The sequence below is a fragment of the Toxorhynchites rutilus genome, chromosome 3 (assembly GCF_029784135.1).
Source record: "Toxorhynchites rutilus septentrionalis strain SRP chromosome 3, ASM2978413v1, whole genome shotgun sequence".
NCBI lineage: Eukaryota > Metazoa > Arthropoda > Insecta > Diptera > Culicidae > Toxorhynchites > Toxorhynchites rutilus.
The window spans coordinates 22,762,724-22,779,353 of NC_073746.1; the positions used below are offsets into that span (position 1 = coordinate 22,762,724).

A 16,630-nucleotide genomic window follows, 5' to 3' on the forward strand; every position below is an offset into this window, starting at 1 on the left:
GGCGGGACCATCATCATCATCATCATCATCATCATCATCATCATCATCATTCGACTTTCTTTGATCCGCACTCTGCTGAGTATTCAATCAAGTTCGGATAGGTTATAGATCTCGTTACACTTGTCCGAGTTGTGTGTTGGGAAGTCGAGAGGAAGCCTTTCACATTCCTCCTTTAGCTCGTTGAATTGCGTAGAATAAACATTCGAAGCCAATATTTTTCCATGGTTAACAGACGCTCGGATAGGCCCCCTTCCCTGTCAGCATACGACCAAGATCCCACCGGAGTTGGTTATCCGATCTTCACTATGGTTGCTCGTATCCCAGTCGACCCCGCAGGAAGGAGAGGAGTTACCAAACAAGAAGCTAGGGCCATGAATAGGATCTATGTTATGCCTGAAGGTACGCGAAGTTTCAATGGCACGCTTAGTCCAGTCGTTTACCAACCAATTGACAATGGTTACCAACGATGAAACCCATGTTGACCGACACATTCACACGAGTCCTGCAATTCGAGTCCACCTTTCGCCATTAAAATGTTTTTTCTATTCTATAGAATTTTTCTCTTCACTAGCAGCGACGATTACTTCGAAGTTTCTTTTCCACAGCAATCATTCTTCACGAACTTGCGAATCTGGAATATGACTGATTTTTCTCGTTTTTCAAAAGCTTTAAAATGTTTGTATGTATAGGAGCAGACATCTTTTTCTATCAGACTGAACGTCAGCTTGGGATTGCTCATATTGTTTTATATTGTTATAGCATATGTATTATACAGTATGGGGAGTAGGGTATTCTGTTATTTTTAAGCTCATTTGATGTAATAAATCGGGAAGCCAAAACATGTACTAAAAATAATTTTGGGTCACATAATTCATATCAAAGAAAAAATTAACAACTTTCAGCGCACTGTCCGTCGCCTATTGAGCTTTTGTGATGGAAAGTTGGAACATCATTCCCTGTTTTGAAAAAGGTGCTCGTATTTGTTCATTTCCTCCTTCAGCTCACGGGAAAGCAGTTTTTCTCTGCCGAAGATGAAATGTTTACTGCCAACGCTAGTTTGGGTGTAGCAATGCTATAACAACCTCAACGGTTTTTCCACCATTTCGATCCAATTCAATACGACGGCTTATGCCTATTTCTACTCCAGGTAGCTGCTTCCTGCCTTCGCTTGCTCACGTGCAACGGATTCTGTTCTTTTCTGCTCAGATGCAGCGGATAACACGACTTTTTCTACCTTTACGCAACGGCTAATGCCTTGATTCCAAGGAGCGGCTCGATGTCTGCCCCTGCTTTACAGCAGCGGAAATTTCGGCTGTTGTTTGTTTTCTGTTTCCACAATGCTTTCGCCTATGAAGTGCGAAGAGTACGCTTCAGCTCCTCGTCGCCAGATGTGGTGATCCCGCATTAAGTAAAAGAGCTTTGGTTTGGGTTCAATCAATTATCAGAAAATAATTTATCTCAAAGCCTACTACTAATTGATAATGAAGAGCACAGTTTAATGGCGAAAATGGTTTCTATTGAACTCTTTTACAGACAATCCAACAACAGCACACCAAAACCGCAGCAGAAGTCTGGCTCCCAGAGTCCGCCGGATATAGCTAAAACTCCCCCGGCGCCACCGCAGCAACCGTTCTTGGCGCTACCAACCAATCCTATCATAGTAATTCCGTACTCATTAATTCGTGGCGCAAGTGTTATCCCGGGACTGTTGTAAGTTTAAGGCCTGATAGTTATGCTCCCGTACTTATGTGTCTCTTCCTCTCGGACAGATCCTCCCTCGCACCTGGAATCGCGAATCCGGAATCGGCTTGCTTTTTCTTCCAGAACGGCACCCTGCAGCCGATCGCCGTATCGATCGCTTCAGCTACTGCGGCAGCCGCTGCGGCTGCTGCTGCGGCCGCTGCCGCCGTTGCTTCGACACAGCCAACGCAACAGCAGCAACACGCCACCCCGCATGGTAACATTCCCACTTCCCAGGCAAACTCCGGCAGTTCCGGTTCTCAGTCACGTGTTCAAACTCCGAATGTTGGCAGTGAAAACAGCTCAAGTAGTAACAACACCGGCGAGGTGCTCAAAGCTGTCAACAAGAGAGAAAACATTAAGTGAGTTTTTAAGATATGACTCTGAACCTATGTTGTGAATTGTAACACTTCATTCCCTTTCCAGAGAATCTTCAACTCCTCTAGACTTATCAGTGCGCCGTATGTCACCGGGGGGCAACCTCCGGGAGCGATCGGTGTCTCTCTCGTCGGCCATATCGGTCGATCAGCTTCGAATGGACTTTGATAGCCTCATGGAAGGTAAGGAAAATCTCTCTGTTAGCGGTGATTCGATCACTCCGGAGCAAATCGTTTGCGCTCCCTCCCTTCCCGGAAGTCCACCGTTAACCCCTTCACCCAAGCGTCGCTCCAACAGTCCCCGAGGTGGATCCGGAGGCTCCGGATGCGTCCGAAATGATCGCGATGGAACTGTCTCAATATCTCCACTAACGCTACAACAGCAACAGCAGCAGCAGCTTCTGATGCGTCCTCTACTCCCAGCCGATATAGCGCTACGACTTTCGGCCGCCGATCCGACCCTTAATCTCAATCTCAACATTCTCCCCAACTCCCAACTGCTCACAAAACAAGGTGTCGAGTTGGCCCTACGACTTTCGTCCTCCGTTAACAGTGGTGGCACCGGTGGAGATATCGGCTCCAAGAGCCACTCTCAGCCACAGATGTCCCCGATGCTGAACAGCGTTTCACCGACCAACAACGTTCCGGGTCCGGTCCATCCGAGCACTCCTCAGATATTCGTAAAACAAGGGGACTCGAAGTGTAAGGAGTGCAACATTGTGTTCTGCAAATACGAAAACTATCTTGCCCACAAGAAGCACTACTGTTCCGCCCGGAATCTGGACGGAGATGGCGAGAATCCAAAGATTAGTCCACCGATCTCTCCTCAAGCGGCGAGTCCGTCGAACTCAAGCGGTGGGGTACCGACGGCTGGGGGACCGAGGGCTCCCGGGGCTGGTGGTCAACAGGTGGCATATCAGCAGTTAATCTGTGCAGCTTGTGGCATCAAATTTGCTTCCTACGACAACCTGAGCGCCCATCAAATGTACTACTGTCCCAAGAGAATCGATGTACAGATACCGGTAGGTTTCCAACAGCTTATGTTTGAAATGTTTGTATTAAAACCCGTTTTGATGACAGGCTAGCGTTACTCCCCAGAAAGAACGTTGCTCCAAGTGTAAAAGCCTGCACGAAGCAGGCCAGCCGTGTACTGTGGCCGGACAGGGTGCCTACAAGTGTCCCATTTGTGAGGTTATCAGTCCCAATTCGACGGAAGCGAGGCGACACATGGATACTCACGGAGGTGTGAAGGCATTTCGTTGTACCATCTGTCGGTACAAAGGAAATACTCTTCGGTAGAAACATGGTTCCCGATTGCTAGAGAAAAGAAAATTAATTTGGTGTTTGTTTACAGCGGCATGCGAACCCACATTCGGATGCATTTCGACAAGAAAACAAGTGATTTCAACGAGGAGAACTACATAACGTGCATCCTGGAGGAAGATGGCATTGAGATACCGCCAGCGGCGGCAGTCGCATCGGCCGCAGCTGCAGCAGCAGCAGCAGCCGCCGCTGCTCAATTTATGAATCAGGCGGCTGCGGCTGCCCAGGCAGCCAATCAGCAGCAGCAGCCACCGATGAGCGGCGAAAGCAACAGTAGTGGGAGCCCAGCTTCCGGACCGATGCACTTCTGCGAGATGTGTCCCTACTACTCGGCATATAAAATTAATTTGGTAGGTTGGAGGATTTAATGTTTTAGGTGAATATTTACTAATTGGCACAATCGTTCCAGGCGAAACATATCAAATTGATACACGCTCGTGAGCGGCCACCCAGTAATTCACCGTTGGTTGGTGAGGGAGGTGAATCGTTGATCTGCAACGAGGATAGCAGCAATTCGACACCTCGGCCACCGGTTAGCAGCACTCCTGGACTGGTGAGCAAAAGGTACTATTTCATTATATGCTTATACTGTTCAAAAACATTTTTCGTACAACGTAGCCTCAAAAAACAAATTTTATTTTTATTTGGCCCCTGAGACACAGTCCTCGATTTTGTTTCTCGAAATAGATAAAAATATAGGAGAATACATCTTCGTTTTAAGCAAATGTCCTGGAAATTAAGGTAACGAAGATGGTGGAGTTACGAGCGACATAGCATGCGCTGCCATCACTATTTTCCACATCGTGTCATCAATATTTGTGTTTATATTTAAATGTTTACCGCATCCATGTGAAAATTCCCGGAGTTCCCGTTAATCATGCTTCCATTATTTTTACGATACCATATTGTTATATCTAAGGGTGGGTTTAGTTGATAAGCTCTAAAAGTCGTACTAAGACAGTTTTTATGTAGAATTTGAAATATAAAAGTTAAAGCAAAAACAAAGTTTTTTCATGATTACCCTAATGCAACTTAGATAGAAAGTGTCAAAATAAACTTTGTGGGAGATATTTGTTTTTTTAGACAAAAACTGTCTTCAACAAAGTTGTTACATGTGGTAGAGCGCTCATTTTTATGTTATCAAAAATAGGCTAACCAAAATTGTCGATAAAATAAAAAATCTAACTAACTTTCTTATCTTTATAGATAGAGATAAACATAGTTCGACAATGTTATAGCCCCAGTTATTTTAAACAACTTTATAGAACAAAACTTTTTCCTATCTTTTAATATAACCGATTTTGCGCTTTTTTTCTAAGTTGCATTAGGGTGACCATGAATCAAAACTGTCTTCGTACGACTTTTAGAGCTTTAGAGCTTATTACTTGTCAATAACTTAATCATGATTTCAATCTAAATTTACTCAAACACAAAAAATAACATAGTGTTGAAAATCACACATCATGTAGAGTGAAATATGCTCTTTCGAATGCCGTCAATAAACTTTGTTTATGTTTGCCTCAGAAAGAATAACAAACAATTGAAGAGAGCGTATTTTTGAGTTAAGTTGAGATATTAAAAAGTTCTGCATCGCAAAATGTTTGTATTAGTAAGTTCTAAAAGTCTTCCGAAGACTTTTTAGCATGTAGAATTTAAAATATAAAAGTTAAAGCAAAAAAGACGGGTGGGAATGTCGGGGACATAACCGGAGTGACGTAGGACTATACAAAGGGGACAGCTTTTGTTAAATATATATTTTAAATATATTGTTTTATTTTCTTCTCCTACGTGAATACCTACCTATATATATACTGTTTACTCTTTATGAATATGTTGATGGTTCTGAAAAGAACCTTTGGTGTTGTGTTTTTGTTATCACTCGATATTCCCATCTTGTTCGGTTAAACCTTCCTGTTTAGCTATTGCGTTTGCCACTCGCCACAGCTTTCACAGTTGGAAAATTTCTTCCCATCCAGCTTGTGACATGTTGTTCAGTAAATTACATTTAATGTGACGTGCCGGAGAAACACTTTGCCACTCACTGAAACTAATTGTTGCCTTGATGAGCGCCGAACCGAAGCTGCTCTGTTTTTGATGCGGGTTTTCTGATTGTCGTGAGCAGCTTTGCAAGCCAACTCGAGCACTCCGACAGCCGAAACTCTATAATCGCTGTTAGGTATACTGGTGCTCCGGCACCAATCCGTACGGTCTAGTTACCCTTGCGGAGCAATCAGTGAATGCGACCAACAGGGAACTGGAGACCTGCACGGTTCGAGTGAGACTTTGCCTTTCCCTTAACTTGTCCTCCTTTGTTACGTCCACGATGCCGATGCCGTACAACCACACGGGTTTTCGGTTTGAAAGAAAATAAGATATTTTTTTGGGGTCCGCGTGTTTTATACTCTAGCGGTACACACTCACAGGATAGAGACAAATCGGCAGACTCAGCCAGAGGGGCGAGTCCAACGAGACGAACGAATGAGCGTTAAAAGGGAGCGATGGCAAAAAATACATTCATTACGATTTGTTCGCTCGTTGGATTCACATGCAGGCTAAAAAGGGTCCTTTTCAGGATCACAAAATTATCTTCAATCTAAAGAGTTTATTGTTTTGTTATCACTCGATATCCCCATCTTGTTCGGCTAAACCTTCCTGTTTAGCGATTTGTTGCCACTCGCCACAGCTTTCACAGTTGCAAAATTTCTTCCCATCCAGCTTTGTGACATGTTGTACAGTAAATTATATTTAATGCGACGTGCCGAAGCACCACTCAGTGTCACATTGGAGGCGATTTTAACCTGTAATAGAACATTTGCGATGACAGTGGTACAGTGTCGACTTTCAACGTGGGGTCATAATTTGGATCTCTATGTTTACAAAAATGTCCAACTAAATAAGTCGCATTACATGTCCGTCCAATTAGCTAAATGTCGAACTAATTGTAAATTACTGTACTTTCAATCTGGAAACAATTGAGGAATTGCTGAAAATTGAATAATCAGGAAAGTCCCCAACTATCAATAAGCTCAGAACAACTGCCAAATTCACATACTCATCAGATCCTGGCAAACAAATTATGAAAAAATCAATTTGTGTTTTATTATTATTTTGGATGTTTTAGAAAGCATTGAACTGTATTTCCTAAACTCTTATTGATGTGTTGTGATGCGAACCGATGTGGTGTACGGTTTGAATGAGAATGATCGTTACGGAAGGAAGGAAGGTCTTGTATTATAGAGACTTTAAACTTTTGCAGTTCATTCGTCTCTAGCCTTGAGAAAGGCCCTTTGAAAACTCTACTCTATTCTACTCCAGCGCTACCACCTCCGCCCTCTTGCCTTGAGAAAGGCACTCGATCCCTCACCGTCCAGCCCGTCCAGCAACGATGTTGTCCAGTCGGTGTTCACACAAAGAATGATCGTTACGGCAGCGGAGCGGGGATTTTTAAGCTGACTGGCTGGCTCGAGAATTACGCATGTGTGAGACTGCGACCAATGTTTCGTTCATTTTTTTCTTTTTCCTTTCCAATCGTGCTTCATTCTATTTCGCTGCTGCTCTGGTTGCCCCTTTTGGTCGGTACGATTTGAGGAGCACAAAATGGACCAATCAAAAATGGGCACATAGTGCATTTGGACAATGCTTGATATTTCACAATTATTCAATTATTTATCTCAAGAAAAATGAAATGTTATTCATTATGATAGATGCGTAGATATATTTCCTATCAATTGATGCAAAAACCTTTGCGATCTATTGAGAAATGCTCGAGTTATAAGCGTTCCAAATCTTGCATTTTTTCCTACTTGTTCAGTACCTAGATTTCCATTTCACCCCCTATATCTTCCGGTTAGACGTAGTCCTACGTCAAAAACAGTTTTTTTTTCATGGTGACCCTAACGTAACATAGAAAAAAGGCCTATATCGGTATTTCAAGAGATAGAAAAAAAACTACAAAGATATCTCAAATAATTGAGACTACAACAACTATGTTTACCTCTATCTATAAAGATAAGAAAGTTAGATTTTTTATTTCATCGACAATTTTGGTCACCCTATTTTTGATAACATAAAAATGAGCGCTCTATCATATGTAACAACTTTGTCGATGACATTTTTGTCTAGAGAATAACTGTCGAGCTCTAATTGCTGATTTCCCATTAAATACATCTTCTGGGCCATTGTGCAGTGGCTTATCAATATCGTGGTGAGATTTATAACATCAGCAACAATTCCTGAGTTTTTTAATAGCAATGGTAATCAGTACAAAGGATTTAACTATGTTAATAAAATATTTATAAGCTCATGATCAGTCTTCCGAAAAACACTTACACGTGTCCACGCGATGTGAAAATTCCATGTTTTTGTAGAAACACGAACATGCTTTCCGCTAGTGTTTAATGTTTACCCCAAACACGAACAATGATACTCAAACATGAACATGCGTTTCACAAACACGATGTTTATAATTCAAGCACATCATTTCCAAACATACCACCCGTTGTCACAGTATCCATTGCTTCTGTTTCGTTTCTTCTCATGCACGGGAAAAAATAAGTCCTCCTAAAGCATTTCTTTGTAGAGCACTTTTTCACAGAAACTAACTAGAAATTTAGTTCGTATTGAAAAAATTACGTGAACTGAGAGACTATAAATTAATGCACATTTTGTAAGCCTGATTAAATAATCCATAGCTAGAGAACATTCTCTGGATAGAAATAAGCTTTCTATGAGATTTTTTTTCTCCATGCATGTTGCCAATTGAAGTCTGGCGAACCGAGTGCACAGCAGGGCGACGTCATACAAATGCTGGCCAAATAAATAAATAAGTACCCAAAAAGTAGTTTCCAGGAAAGTTCACACCTATTCTTGGTATTTTGATGTGGGAAACTAAACATCGCCGCCACGCTCTAATCAATTTTAGTATTTGTTCAAATAACTGATAATACCGGATATTTCATAAATTCTATTTATAACTTTATGCGTGGACTAGAGGTGGGCAAAACGGTTCACTTTAATGAACCGTTCAGTGACCAACCGTTCACTTAAATGAACTTGTTCTTTTGAGCAGTTCACTCACTCTTTTGTACTGTGGCGGGATATGTCCGATATTTGTTAGAAATAACTTAGCACAATAGAAAATCAAACTTTGATTTTGAAATTTTAATTTTGTTTGAGTCGTTATTCATTATTTTCAGCATAAACTAGCATTGTGCCGCTTTGCTTACGATGTATTGCAACAAATGCTATAGCAAAACTGTACCCAAACCGCGAACGTCCATCTCAAAATTATCGAGCACAATATGATATAAGATAAAACATATTTTATATTAGCGACGCGAATTTTACTGTTTAACAAGACTGTTTAAATCAACTTTCAGCTTTCAACTATATTTTATAAGTGAGTTAGATTGGCATAACAACTGAAATATTTACCCTGAACTCCAAAATATGAAATTTGATAAATAATTTAACAATCCAATTTAAAACCATCGTATCCTGAACGCAACAAGCGTTTTTTATGAAGCGACAATACCGACATATTATTTTTGTTGTTTCATGGGGCTATCGTTTGTTTCCATTCGTTAATTTGAGAACTATTTACCTTGCAGCACCATTCATCTATCACTCGTTCGTTTTCTTTCCTCTTACGCACCGTTTACCGTACACAGTTCGTTCTGAAATGCATGCACAGTTCATTCAGCGGTCAGTTCGTTCTGAACTGTATTATCAGTTCATCATTCACCGTACACAGTTCGTTCTGAACTGGGTATACAGTTCATATGAACTGTTGCCCAGCAAAAAAGAACGGCAGTTCGTTCACTCTTTTGGGTGAACTCGTTCTTTTGATCAGTTCATGAACGGTTTGCCCATCTCTAGCGTGGACTAAATAATTATATCAATTGTGAAGAACTCTGATATCAATTGACGCTTATTTTGTCCAGAACCGATAAAGAGGTGTATTTTATTTGCCCAAAATTTTGGATGAAGCACCCATTGTCATGATATATTCTTCCCTTTCCTTTTCCATGTCAACACACCAAGACACCGTGTGTTGAGTGGTGTTGGTGTGGTGTCTTATTCGCTTTTTTTACTCTACACATCGCCGTTGCTAGGGAGAAAATACAAGAGAAACTGTACATGATGTGTGAACATCATATGAAAGAAACATGTCACATTTTCAAACATAAGAAACGAAAAAATCATGTTTGACTACAAACACAAAACTACGAGAGCAGCGTGAACATTGTTCGTCTCGTACGCAGTGTTTGATGTGAAACACGGAAGACTGCTCATGATTTTGTGATGATGGTAGAATGAATAATGCTAAGATTTTTTTCTCAGGACGGATTTATTTCGTGTTATTTTTTAAGGTGATTGGTAAACTAATTGGTCATGTTAAGGTGAAGGTGGAAGCTAGCCATTGTAGTAGCATAGGTAAACCCACGAGTAAAAATGGGGTAAAAGTGTTTGTGAGAGAAGAGCAAAGCACACGTAAATAGATCAATTCACTCATCAGACTGTGTGGCGCTTCATTGACACGAGTCTTTGAATACATTTGAAAAAAATAACAATTTAATACTAAAGTAAAATGTATGAACGATATGTACCGATGAACAATTGCAAATATAAATATATATATAGAAGGTGCATTTGCATATGAAGTAAAATTCTGATTATACGCGAGCGTAACATGAGCAAATTTATAACACATGCGAATTGGGGCTCTTTTGGTATTAACAAGTTCTTCCGCAAAGTAACTCGATGTTGATAGTTCCTTAATATTTTCCTTCGTTGATCGTATTGTTTTCACATATTCACGTTGGAGAGCCTTAACCCTTCTCATCGTTGGCCGAGGCATTTTGATTGAATGTAATACCTTTCCGTTCACTGTTCACTGCATAGGCAGCCGTGGCAGTGCTCCGAGCTCTGCAATTTTCTTACCCAATGTTGAAGTTGCTAAAACATACATTATAGACCCATTAAACGTAAAAATAATAATTGTATTGATATCAACACAATTTTATTCTATCGATTTTCATGACATGAAACGCTATGACTCAGGAATAACATTTTATTGAGTGGTTTTTATAGCTGTTTCGATGATGTTGTCTGGCATCAGTGTCGAAAAAATAACGATGCTTTCAACTGATTTTCGGGCGAGAGGTGAGGGAGGGAAATGAAAGAAATGAGCGCCATTGTGGAAGCCATTTGTGGCTAGCTTCCACCTTCACCTTAACGAGATAAGAAACTTTACTTACATATCATTAGTTCAACAACATACAACATATTATATATTCATAGTGCTCAACTTATTATTAAAGGGTGTGTCACATCAAATTGCATCACGGAAAAAAACGCTGTAGAAATTTGCCCAGTAGACCGATCCTTTTGAAAATTTTAGACAGTAAAATAAAAACTATTAAACAACTTTTGGCATTTTCTTTTTATTCATACTTCGAGCCCAAGCCCGTATGCTCGCACCTTCCTCTTTACCCCGTCCATAAGGTTCTGTACAACGTCAGGTTGTAGTTTTTTTGAACAGAAATCCATTTTCTCTTGAAGTCCGCCTCCGATTTGACAACTTTTGGGTTCTTCCGGAGGGCCTGCTTCATAATCGCCCAATATTTCTCTATTGGGCGAAGCTTCGGCGCGTTGGGCGGCCAGAAGATGGTCGGGCCCTCGTGCTGCTTCAATAGTGGTAGTAAGCGCTTGTGTAGGCACTCCTTAAGGTAAACCTGCCCGTTTACCGTGCCGGTCATCACGAAGGGGGCGCTCCGCTTTCCGCAAGAGCAGATCGCTTGCCACACCATGTACTTTTTGGCAAACTTGGATAGTTTCTGCTTGCGAATCTCCTCCGGAACGCTGAATTTGTCCTCTGCGGAGAAGAACAACAGGCCCGGCAGCTGACGAAAGTCCGCTTTGACGTAGGTTTCGTCGTCCATTACCAGGCAATGCGGCTTCGTCAGCATTTCGGTGTACAGCTTCCGGACTCGCGTCTTCCCCACCATGTTTTGCCTTTCGTCGCGGTTAGGAGTCTTCTGAACCTTGTATGTACGCAGGCCCTCCCGCTGCTTGGTCCGCTGGACGAATGAACTTGACAAATTCAGCTTATTGGCGACATCCCGGACCGAACTTCTCGGATCACGTCTAAACTGCTTAACTACGCGCTTGTAATCTTTTTCACTGACGGAGCATCCATTTTTGCCGTTCTTCACCTTCCGGTCGATGGTTAGGTTCCCGAAGTATCGTTTTAGTACTCTGCTGACCGTGAATTGGACGATTCCCAGCATCTTACCGATGTCCCGATGTGACAACTCCGGATTCTCGAAATGAGTGCGCAGGATTAATTCACGACGCTCTTTTTTGTTCTACGACATTTTACGAAAAATTTACAGTGAAGCATGACCAACGTGATCTATACACTCTTATCTGAAAGCGAAAGCTGAAGATATAATTCCTAAAAATTAAATTTCTACAGCGTTTTTTCCGTGATGCAATTTGATGTGACACACCCTTTAGTTCATACAATGCACTCTTATTTCTTCAACGAATAAGAGTTTCCCGGAATAAATGCAAATGCAAAATGCAAAATGTGAAATTGATTCATTTTATTTTATGATTCCATTATGTTGCAAACGAAATCATGAAACGCATCACGAATCTGCTCCCAAGTTTTCGTTACATCGCTGTGAAACGGATTATGCGATAATCTTTGCATTTCTTAAGAAATCTTCACCTTCCATAATCACATCTGAATATTCTATCATTATTGATTATTATGCAAAATACAAATATATTTGGTATACATTGTCGGACTCGATTATAGATAGTCGACCATTTTTTTCAACAATTATTTTCAAATCCTATACATAATCGAATCTCAAGAAAACAATTTTTTCATCAATGTATGAATGTCAAACATTAATAGAAAAATAGCTTTTTTGTGATTCGATTATGTATTGGAGTCGAAAATTAACGTTGAAAGTGAAATTGCGATTATATATAATCGAGTCCGACCTGTAATTGTTTTTACATCGTATTTAACCACACGTATTTAACGTATTAACACCGAAAAAGATATGCCAATGACTCTGTAAAAATAAAACAAAGCATATTCTAACTATCCATTATATCATTGTTCGTTCATCTATCTTTTAACAATGAAACAAAAAATCACCGGAGAAAATATATTCATAACTAAAATAGTTAAGAGCTGATGAAGTGAGGATATTAAAAAAAAAGTCGTGCTATGGCACAACTTATCTGTAACAAAAAAAATCGAACAGATTCTGAATTAGTAGAGATGCCGCTATCGCATGAACCTCGGATAAGTCGAAAACATGTGCAGCCGTTTGATGACGATGATGTTGGATTAAAGAGGCTTTAAACTTTTCAGTTCATTCGCCTCTAAGAAGCCGTTTGAATGACAAAATGCGGTTTAAAACGTTTTTTCTTACGTTTTCTGATTTTTCGGAAATAGTAAAATTAAAAAAAAAATTTCAGAGTTTCATGCGATTGAGAGATGCATACAGGTTGTATCCACATGAATTGGACATGAATCGGTCCAGTAGAACTTGAGATATCGTGTACGTCAGTTTGAAAAACCGAGTTCCGAGAAAAACGCGTTTGAAGTTCATTGTTATGGCTGTACCAGGTTAGATACCGCATCACTGAAATGGCTCTAACTCGGTAAATAATAGGATTTTCGATAAGTCCTTTCTGGGGTATATTCTTGAAAGCCTAAACTACAGAAATATGAAGGAAAAATGTTTTGATTTTTTTTCCAAATTTCTAGACTAGAATACTGCTTTAACGCTGTTCCCATATTCCTCCCGTACAGTGTCATAAAAACCGAACCCGATGACGACCGTCTGGAGGACACGGACGTGGACGTGGATGTCGTCATGGAGGAACCCGAGGTAATCATCAAAACCGAAGCAACGGAACCGCAGCAGCAGCAGCACGGTGGAGCCACAGCAATGGGATCCCCTCCACCGCCGCCACCCCCACTATCAAGCCAATCTCACCCGTTGAAAGTGAAATCTCTCCCGCTGTCGGAAATTAACCACAACGGCCCGAACTATTGTGACGCGTGTGGCGTGACCTTTAACTACGTGAAGACGTTCATTGCTCACAAAAAGTTCTACTGTAAAAACAGCCAGCAGGAAGGGGGCGCTGCGTCCGCTGGGGGTGGTGCCCCGGCCAGTATCCGGGCCGCCAGTACTAGCTCTCCCAACAGTGTAGTGTCCGTCACGAGGGCAGCGGAAACTTCCGTCTGAAGAAGAACACTCACTCGAACTTAAGGCTCGTCTCCAATGCGATTCGAAGATTCATGTGTGTGTGTGTGTGTTAACGGAAACAATCGGGAGACGGCAATTGTTGTATACGGAGTAGACGCGCGGAAACCATGAATTTAGTGAACACACGTGGAAAAACAAGTATACGGTTTTATCAGATTTATCTTAAAACGCAGACAGAAAAAAAAACCCTGGCGGAAATGGTTGAACGATTCTGTGTTAGCTGTAATAACTACTCTAGTTTCAAAAAGTGGAATCTTAACATTGTAACTGTAAGTCTTACTAATCTTAATCGTAACGATAACGAATATTAATGTTTAAAACATAGAAGCTCGTACGATATATTCAGAAAAAAAGAAGTGCATATATAGAGAGAGACAACAAGCAAAGTGTGTTAATTTGTTGTTCACTGTTTGCGCGGAGCGCGAAGGAGCAGTAACCGATTTGACATTTCGGTTAGCTCTCTTCGAACGCCGCGATTTTTAGTTTAAATTTTCAGTTCAAATTCCACGAGAGAAAGAACGCGTTGTTTTTAATTAATGTTTACCAAAGTTAGCAAGTTGTTTTCCAATTTATCTTTTAAGTTTTCTACCAATACGTATAACTTCCAATTCGAAGCAAGACTTAAGCGATGTTTGCATTTAGTAGAAGTTAGGTTTTAAGGAGAAAAAAAAACAAGATGTACATCTGTGTAAAGATTGTAGCGAAAGCTGTTGTCGTAAAAACCCTAAGCTCGAATTTAACACTATAACCCAAACTAATCGTTATCGAACACTACATTAGAAACCAGCAGAACACAATTCAACCGTAATATTGGGGTGGTAAATTATAGACAGAATTCCTTTTCCCACTATAGGATTGCATAATCGAGAGAACAAAAAATATTGAAAGAATCAAAAATGCCATACGATACCTACTAGAATTACGCACCACAATAATCGCCCATTGAACACAGAACAGCATTTCCCGCGCAGAACTAAAAGCCTCTCCTTGATTTCATAGATATGCAATATTCCAATATTCAAACGTTCTTTTTCCCCGAGAAAAAAAAAATGGAAAATGGTCGATGTGAATCCCACTTTTGGCGTCTGTTAGTAAAGAAATCTGAAACAAAAAAAAATTACGAAGAGTAACAATGGAAAATCATAAAATCAAATGACAATAAATTATTATTTTTCGGTTATAGGACGAACACTGAGAAAGAGGAAGATAACAGAAGTTAGATGTGAGATGTAGATAAAGCAAAAAAAAACATCTTAAATATTGAACGAACACAACAGTGTGAGAGGCAAATCGATCGCGGTGTGGTTCAATAAACATTCAAGAGAAACATTCAGAAACGCTGGTTTGAGGTGTTTAGGTACGCGTAGTGTCTATCACATCCAATACGATGGGTTGTTCATAGCTGGAGGAGCTAAAGATCGTCACCAGGTTTTGACCTCGTGATTTTGACAGAGCCACTCAAAAAACTTAAATTGATACGATTTAAATACGAACACGAAATTAAATAGGTAAATTGTAATAAAACACAATTGGAATTGGCAATAGTACCACATATCGTCGATCAACTGTTGTGTAACGGTTACAAACAATTGTTACCAGGTGGATTTTCCTCATAAATTCATATATTACATAAAGCACACATCCATCGCATCGCAAAAGGTATGCAGCCTCCAGCTCCAGCTATTGAGGAATCATCGTCATTGTGTATTCTCTGAACGAGAGGAAAATAAGAATTAATTCATTACTTTTACTTTCCAAAATCCATTTATGAAGGAAGTTTGTGTACTCTGCACCGTAAAGGTTAACGGCTCTGCATTACCGTGGATATATTTGAACAAGATTTTCTTTCCACACGATTGCATACGAGCTTGTATCGAATGCCGTTTGAAAACAGAAGGGGAGTAGTTTCCTGCAATACCGACAGTGTGTATTCATACACCCAGCCGTTCTGTTGAATACAACAGGAAAAAAGAATAAGCGACGCTGCGCTGTTTTTAGTTGGACTGTTCTCTGCATTCCAAGCTCTGGGGTAGAAATTCACAACGAAATAAACATCCGTTAAGAATAACCGAAGAGCAAAGAGAGAGAGTGTACAGAGATTTAATGTGCCTTGCTTTTACCATGAGCCAAGAACACGTCTATCGATTCTTGGACTCAGAACAATAAGCAAGGGGATATATTTTTATCGATTTCGTTGGTATGCTGCTGGGGAAAGGGTGGTATATGATAATATAAGAGAGAGGATACACATTTTGCGTCTCCTATGAATTGTGGGAATCGAACCAATGAATGAATGATAAAAACAGTGCGGGACAGCAGCTTGCATGATAAACTGCGGCAACAAATGTGTCACACAGTTATCTGCTTTGCATATTTATCTTAGAAACTGCAAGCTCTTGACCCTTTGTAATGCCGTAGTAACTATATTGCCACCAACGAGAAATATGTTTTTCGCTGCAGTTGGAATATTATTTCAATATTTTACTTAACTCCTAAAAATATCTGGCAAAACTCAATTTTTTTGGGCTGCTTAAAATGTGCGATATTAATTTGGGAGTCATTTTTATGTAACACTAGCTGACCCGGCAAACTTCGTTTCGCCCAAAATTTGTTTTTTTTGTTATCAATACCTTCAAACATTCACGTTTTATTACTATGAGCAAGTTCATGGGTCCAATCGCAGAACTGTTCGTTGATTGATCTTCTAATCGACCCCGTTGAAGTAACCTTTTACTATAAAATACCTAGTATTTCTAACAAAACTCATCATTATAAAATCAGATCATTTTTAGACACAATTCTCGTTCAAGATTTTTCACTTTCACTTGTCACTAAGTAATTGTAGAACATATGGGAATTTAATTTTCCAAATTTTCCGAAAATTTTCAA

The 16,630-nt window shown here is 40.3% G+C and overlaps 1 protein-coding gene across 4 annotated transcripts in view; it reads left to right on the top strand.

Moving 5' to 3' along the window:
- Nucleotides 1–15,076, top strand: part of LOC129776521 (zinc finger protein ush-like) — a 548,035-nt gene extending 532,959 nt beyond the window's left edge. For all 4 annotated transcript variants that reach the window (XM_055782214.1, XM_055782216.1, XM_055782215.1 and 1 more), the window contains 7 exons: nucleotides 1,534–1,710; nucleotides 1,770–2,102; nucleotides 2,167–3,139; nucleotides 3,198–3,412; nucleotides 3,472–3,790; nucleotides 3,850–4,004; nucleotides 13,282–15,076. In XM_055782214.1, coding sequence (XP_055638189.1) covers nucleotides 1,534–1,710; nucleotides 1,770–2,102; nucleotides 2,167–3,139; nucleotides 3,198–3,412; nucleotides 3,472–3,790; nucleotides 3,850–4,004; nucleotides 13,282–13,720 — 2,611 coding nt within the window. In that variant the 3' untranslated portion in view covers nucleotides 13,721–15,076. The remainder of the gene's footprint in view (nucleotides 1–1,533; nucleotides 1,711–1,769; nucleotides 2,103–2,166; nucleotides 3,140–3,197; nucleotides 3,413–3,471; nucleotides 3,791–3,849; nucleotides 4,005–13,281) is intronic.
- Nucleotides 15,077–16,630: the final 1,554 nt, after the last annotated feature.